The following is a 7,827-nucleotide window of genomic DNA, read 5'->3' as shown; positions in this document are numbered from 1 at the left end:
TACGTCAATTTAGATTCTTCTGATGATCATTATTGACTGCAAAATAAATTCACAGAGCTTCCGTTCCTTCAGTAAAAATAGAACGTATTTTAATAAAAATACATAAAATTAATGTATTTTGCACACTGCCGTCAGTTGGAAACCCCTGTTCTAGAAATCCTTCATCAAATATGTTCTATCCGCATATCTAAATTCTCCGGATATTCAGATTATCCGTTGCATCCGAAACGGATATAGGATAATTTGAAATCCGGAATCTGTGGCCAAGCAAAGTTGAAAGTAAAATTCGTCCACTCCCAAGTGTCATTTCTGTCCGCCACTGATTCCATCCACGCTAAAAGCCTGGCGCAACTCTTGCTCTGTATGCAATCTCGGTTCCCATTGTAAGTTGTGAAACAGTAAACATTCGCTTTGTATGAAAGGGTTCGCAAGTCAAGAACTCGAGAAATAATCGCACGGAGTTCCTGCCAGTTGCACGAACCATTAATTTTACTCGAATTTCAGTTGCGCGACGACGTTCCTTCGAAGTGCAGCTGCGGGACTCGCGAACAACGTCCCGCCGACTCCTTCCCCTTTCGCTCGGAGGGAAGAACAAGGGAAGGGAAGGGGTTCCCCCTGGTGCTCGAGGTCAAAGCCGCCGGCAGTGTTTGTGTGCCTGTGGCGTGGGATGGAGCACTTGCTGTTGTCTCTGCTGTTCCTGGTGGGGTGCGGGTGTGCGCAGGAGGAGAGCGAGGTTCCCGAGGGGGCTGCCACCCTTGCCTTCGTCTTCGATTCAACGGGGTCCATGTTCGATGACTTGATGCAGGTGAAGGAAGGAGCCGCTAAGATTATGGCTACCATGTTGGAGAGGCAGGAGAAGCCCATATACAATTATGTCCTCGTTCCTTTTCACGATCCAGGTTGGTGCTTAAGATAACGTCAACCAGACTTTTAAAGCAACAAAATGCCGGGTCATTTTTCATAAAAGAAAGAAGTCTTTCATTTTTTCCCTATATCTTCCTCAGTGGCGTGCCCAGGATTTTCGATAGGGGAGGCCCTCATTTTCCCACCCTTTTATTGACTCTGACATTCTTCTTCATCTTTTTATTTTAGGAATACGGTGCAAAAGGGTACGGAGGTTATGACCCTCACCACGCCTTGGGCACGCCACTGGTCTTCCTTACTTTGTTTCCCTCTTTCCTCCTCTGTTCTCAATTTTGCTTTTTCTTTCCTGTTTTCATAGTTGTCTATATTTTTTCTTTGTTTCTCTTTTGTTGTTAAGTCCATTTTATGCACAGATAGGGTTATCGGGATTGGATATAAAGTGGTATCCGTTGGGTATCGAACCCGGAACCCCTTGATTACAAGACAACGACGTCACCGCTCCACATCGGGGAGACCATAACTTAAGAGTGATGCCCCTACTAACTATTTATTGAAATGATGTGACTGAAGAAACACACTACTGTGTTGTGTTTCTAAGACACTTGATTGATTGATTTTGCTTTATTTTACTTCGCTTTTCTGCCACTCTTGGCTAATCGCGAAGGTGGAGATGAGTGATAATATTATGAAATTGATGGACACTCACAAATATCCATGTCCAAGCTGGGAATCGAACCCGGGACCTCTGGCATCGTAGCGCGATGTGATAACTACTTCGCCACGGGGGCCAGCAAGACACAATTTGCAAAAAAATCGTAGCTTTCTATCATCTATGATTCAAAGCGTAGAGCTCAAAAAATATGAGAAAAAACGGGGCAAATTCGTGAAGTAAAGCAGTGGCCGTGGCTTTTTTGAAGTTTAGGAAGAAGTTATGGTCAACTGAGAAAGGTTTGACAAATACGTTCAATTACAGTCGCACAAATCGCTAGGCCCGGCGCTAGTCCTTTTGCCGCCCTGGGCAGTGGCGGTGCCGCTCCCTTTCGACCCCCCCCCCCCCCGCCGTCATTACCCAGCAACGGGAAATTGAAAATCAAAATATTCCTAAGTAAGACATCAAACTATAAAATAAATAATGAGACTTAAACGCTATTTCCATACTATTAAGCACAAAGGGATATATCTCCCTCGACCACAGATAAACTTTAAGAAATGCGACACTAATTTTATATTGTCATTATACGTATTTTATGATAACTCTCTCTCTCTCTTTCCCCCCCCTCTCTCTCTCTCTCTCATACGTATTTTTAATGTAACAAGTATTCGGAAAGAAATGAAGGCTTGACTTCATATGTTTACCGTTGTAAGTCTGTGATATATGATTGGATTTCTTTTACAATAATTACATGTAATATTCCCGGATCTCCTGCGTTGGTGATCTAAGGTCTGAATTCTTTCCTGCGTTGTCCCCGCATAAAGCGGCTCTGGGGTTCACCCAACCAAAAATTAATGGGTGCCTGGGGGCAACCTTGTGAGGTAAAGGCGGCCGGAGAGTGGTGCTGATAACATCACCTCCAAAATGGCCGAGATCGAGAATGTGTGTGGCCCTACCCCCACATCCCCTAAATGTGCCTTCATGACATGGTGCTATATGCACAGGGAACTTTACCTTTACCTTTGCATGTAATATTCTTTTTCGTATAATGTTATCTTGCATAAAATTGAAACAAGCGTGTTTCAGACATGATTGACCGAATATATTATTTCTATTAGCCTAAATTAACAAAAAAAGAACTTTGTGCGCCACTTGCCACGGTTACCGACAAAGTTAATAAATTCGAAGTTCTACACTCACATGAGGTGCAAAATCATGACCCTTTATCATTTTAAGGTCTCCTTTGGTGTAATTGTGTTATTATAGCCGAAAGCACTTTCAGTTCATGTTCTAATTCAGTAACCTTCATGTGTTAACATTCCGGCAAGTTTTCTACACTTTTGAGACAAAAGATCAGATGGCATGTCTGTATGCTTACTAATATCATAAAAAAATTGAAAATTTCACTATGATGTTTAAGCTGCTCAAATCTTCTTCTTAGAGCTAAAATAATCATCTAGGACCTGTAATAAAAATCAACTTTGTACCGTTTTTGTGGATCTTCAACAGTTTCATCATACTCTTTGGATTTCGGCCCTGTACAGTGTTGCCTATCCTTGGATCATCTATATCTAAATTCGATGCCAATTTTTTTTCATCAACCGGGACTCGCAGATTGCCGCCCCTCGACGCCTCCACGAGTGGAGGGAGGGAAGCCCTGCCAAGTGGCGTCTAAGGAACTTCGAAATTTTTCATCACTCCTGCTTTCCTCAAAGCGCTGATTTGTTTGCAAGAAATCATCTAACAGCATCTATCACATCGTAGATTAATGTTTTGAAGACATTTGCTCATTGCATTATGTGGAGTAAAAAGGCATACCAGATACTAGTGAACATTGGAATGTAAAGCCACGAAACTGGTTTGAAACACGCACTGAGCCTTATGTGCGACCATTTGGACAGTTTTATTGTCGCCAATTATTCGAAGGAGCGCATCATAGACCTCTCCCACTTGATATCTCACCGGAGTTGAGGCATCCAATCTGCTTTTTCACATTGTGGCACTCAGTTGTGAGACGAGACTACTGATCTGTTCCTTCAAAACGATGGATTGGCATTTATTAACTTCCAAGTTATATATGTAATATAATAATATAACTTTCAAGTTTTCAATAGGCTTATTTCTTTTCTTCTCTTCAAATTTTGCCGCTCTGGGCAGTGGCACGATTCGCCCTCCCCCTTTCCACTAGCCCTGGCTCGTACTATCCATTGTACTTAGAATGTTACCTCCAGGCCCAAGCAGAAGGTAGGGGAAGGGGCCCTTGCCCCCTTGAACTATGATTTTTTTTAATGTGAACCTATAGAAACCAACGAAAACAGTATTTAAGGTATTTCAGAGTTTGCAAGAATTTCGATTTTGTCACCTTACCCTGTCGTGTGAATTGAGGATAATAAAAAGTGCTGCTTAAACTCTGTAATTATGCTAAATGCTTCTAAATTGTGCTAAGATTTATTATTATTTACTATTTTCTGAAAACTGCAGTTTTATGTTCAAATATATATATATACTATTCGAGTTTTGAACTTGCGTTACTTATTATTCGCTACACAAAATTGTGTAGAATGGCTCAACAAACGAAATGGGTTCATCATAGAACTTGAAAAGGTTTTGAGAAAATGGTTTGTTTTCCAACCTGTTATCGATTTACTGCCGTAAAATATCCCCAGGAACAAAATCGACAGGATAAAGAAAAGACAGAGGATGGATCGACGCATGATTGTAAAAAGAGCGCGTCGCTGTGTAACCATACCCCCTTTTATTTGAAACAAGTCCGCTGGTGAAGTACAGATATAAATAAGATTTTGACGTAATTTTATTTCTATTTCCTGAAAACCTATTCCTTTGAATTCGATTTTCCTCTCCCAGGGACTTGCGTTTGCAGATTATGCTAGATTTGACCATTATGCTAAAAGCAGGATGCTATGGGCCAACGAAGATCAAACTGTGCTACGTTTAGTACCATTTTGATGGTATTGGCACCACTGATTGAGGAACTCCTCGATGTTTCCTCGCTGGATCTTTAAAAACTTCAACCTCCCCGTTGCCCCTTTTCCACTCCTCACCCATCTGGCTGTAGGATGACCGCCGATATTCCTCAGCGAGCGACAGCTAAGCCTGTGTGTCCATCGTCTTTTGGCTGCGGCTAGAAGGAACAGCACCAGTCAACTCTTGACAGTAGCTAACCTAGTCAATTGTACGTACAATGAGCTCATCATTTTATAACGCGCATAATTATTAAACTCCTAAAAAGTAGAGAACCGGAAGCAAGTATAAATGAACTGTAGGAAGTTCCTCACTTACTACATGGAGGAATCGCCTCTGAAATAAAGTTAACATTCATTCATTTTCTCCTCTCGCTTCCCATTCGCTCGTGTCCGAGTGCGCCTGTGTTGTCATATTTATAACTTCGCCCCTTGCTTCGTTGGGAAAAACTTCAACAACAGTAAATGTCACACCTTGTGAAAGTTCAGCCCCCTATCCCTCGTTCTATCCGTTCATCTGGATTACTACCCTTGTATTATCATTTCAATCTCTCCTTCCACCTTACCATGGGTGCCAAGCGAGCAGATTATATTTGCGCCAGAATTACAAAAGGAGGAGGTTTCACATAACAATTTATATTTTTTAGTCCCTGGATCGTTACACATGTACAGCAAGTGAATAATTATTTGGTTTAAAATGGACAGTACCGTAGTTCTGGAGTTAATTCAGCAAAAATTTTCATTCGAAATTTTCAAGGAGCATAATGCACCAGAGTTTGCAGTCTTCTGAACTTGGAGTCCTTCGGAATCCACTATTGGCCCATATCCTCATTCATCGACTTCCTGGTATTCTCTTGTGCCTGTGTGTTGCCTACTTCCAGGCGCGAGTGGTCTGACGAGTTATTCTTTTCCTGTACCTCGTTATTTCTCTGCATAACTGTAACAGTGAATTATCGTTTACATGCACGCTTCGAGAACGTGTAAACGACGTCGCTATCCTTGAACGACCATCCGTTCTCCTCAATGTGCAAAATTATCCCACTCTGCCTCAAAAAATCCCTTCCAACGATTATGTGACGGAAACAATTCTCAAGGAGGATGCTAAATTTATGCCTGAATGTCATATCATTAATACAAACAGTGGCATACATCTTGCCCTGTGACGTCACGCTGCCCACAGCTAATGAAATGTTCTATTTTCTCGTCTTCATGAATTTATTTCCATTCCTCTCTAATAACTTGGTTGTTTCCAAACTTAGCGCAGAGGCTGAAGCTCCAGTAGCAGCAAATAATACAAAGGGTTTGTTGTTTTGATTTTACAAAAGATCAGTGGCTCGAAGTCTCGCTGAAAACAGCTTTCATTCAAAAAACGGCTCTTGTTCCTGCGTCCTTTTCTCGCGGTGGATACGAGGTTTATTTGGGGGGCGCTGCGGACCTCCTTTCCCAGGGGGTTGGCTCCTTTTATTGCTCTGTTTACATTCTTGTAACTTGTGCCCCTGAGAATTGCATCCCCAACAAATTACTTTTGCAGAATTTTTATTGCCCCTTGGTTGTAAAATGGTTGCGTCAGAGAGGTCTCTCTTTGCTCCTACCATTACATCACAGCCGATGACCCTCTTTTGTAAACCTGGATTGAGAGAGCCTAAGGGTAGTTGAAGATTCTCGGCTCCCCCTTAGCTCGTCAGCAAGGACAAGGCCAAATGTTTTCCACCTCTTCTTTGTGGACTGTCCTCTTCAATGTTGGTAACCTCAGAAAACGAAAAATAAAGTCTCTCTGAATACAACCTCCTCTGCACAATTGCTGCTTCAGATTCCAATTCCTTCAAGTTGTAAAAATTCATTCCATAGAAATGCCTTCGGAAACTAGGATGAGCATGAGATAGGATATGTTCGATGATATCACATTCGTCTGGCATCTCCCTCATTTAGAATCTATTCTGGTTCAGTCTTTCTATTTCATTCTTATAATCTACAGAATAATATTCTTCTAAAAATGAATTTTCAAGGCTCTTGAAATCTTCAAACGGGCGTGAAAATGCTGCTGCTTGCCTGAGCGAAAACGGAAGAATCTTGTCAAACAATGATTTCTCCGAAATTTCCATGACATTCTTATAATTTCGCAACTCCTGCAAATAATCATGCGGCGAAATCTTGTCATTACTCCCTGTAAAAATTGGAATCGGTAAATTTGACTTGTCGATAATTTTCTGAACTTTTTCCCCCTCTTCTTTAGCACTCTGCTGTTCAGTGCGCGATAAAGCAAGATTATTTAATTCCCTAATAATTTCCTCCTGAGATTTATCGCTTGTATCTTGATTTCCCAATAGCTGTCCAAGCAAATCTCTACCAATTTGTACTGCCATTTTTTCTACTTTACTTTTCCACTTTGTAATAACATTCACTTCTGTACGATCTTCGTTGTAAAAATTAAACAATCTATCCGTCCGGCAGTCCATCTATTTTTTCTATCTATAGACCTGACGACAATTTATACAACAAGATATATCTCGGACAATAGAGCCCCCATGTGTGAAAGTTCAGCCCCCCTATCCCTCGTTTCTATTCGTTCATCTGGATTACTGCCCTTGTATTATCCTTTCAATCTCTCCTTCTACCTTACCCTGGGTGCCAAGCTAGCAGATTATATTTGCGCTGGAATTACAAAAGGAGGGTTTCACATAACAATTTATATTTTTTAGTCCCTTGTTCGTTACACATGTACAGCAAGTGAATAAATGTTTGGTTTAAAATGGACAGTACCGTAGTTCTGGAGTTAATTCAGCAAATCATAACATTTCTAGTAGGATTATATTGTTTTATTAATATAATATATACATATTTACATAGCATTTCCATTTGTGCATTTACACAACCAATTTCCTTAATTCAACATAATTGCGCATCTATGGCTTACACCATCGGCACTTCCTTTACCGCAGAGTTAGCATAACTACCTACCCTCAGCTTAAACAATATTCCGTTCATTACAATGTGTTTCCTTACACCTTCACTCTTTCTTTTGGGCATCAATTATTCAATATGGAAATATCCACATATTCAAGGCTTTTTCTAAGAGGGGACTTGGGACAGCAACAGGGGATGGCTTACACCTAACGCTACATTATTATATTAAGTCTAGCCACCAAAAGTGGACTAAACTTGAGGAGACGTTCCTCTTCGTCGATCAATGGGGAAACACTGTTTTCTGCTAAAGCCCAATGGCCTTTTTTATAGTCGGGGTAAACGTCCGTGGATGTGGACCCCGTAGGACAGAAAAATTCCACTATAACAGTCTTTTGAAAGACAGCTAGCTCCCCCAACTGGGGAGAT

At 41.2% G+C, this 7,827-nt stretch overlaps 1 protein-coding gene across 1 annotated transcript in view; it reads left to right on the top strand.

Moving 5' to 3' along the window:
* Positions 1-667: 667 nt before the first annotated feature.
* The window catches only part of LOC146005478 (hemicentin-1-like), a 47,305-nt gene continuing 40,145 nt past the window's right edge, over positions 668-7,827 (top strand). Inside the window, exon 1 of the mRNA XM_083144723.1 lies at positions 668-899. Within this exon, the coding sequence (XP_083000849.1) occupies positions 668-899 (232 nt within the window). The remainder of the gene's footprint in view (positions 900-7,827) is intronic.

This window comes from Lepisma saccharinum, chromosome 23 (genome assembly GCF_977018435.1).
Source record: "Lepisma saccharinum chromosome 23, izLepSacc3.1, whole genome shotgun sequence".
NCBI lineage: Eukaryota > Metazoa > Arthropoda > Insecta > Zygentoma > Lepismatidae > Lepisma > Lepisma saccharinum.
This window is presented reverse-complemented; position numbering and strand designations above follow the sequence as displayed.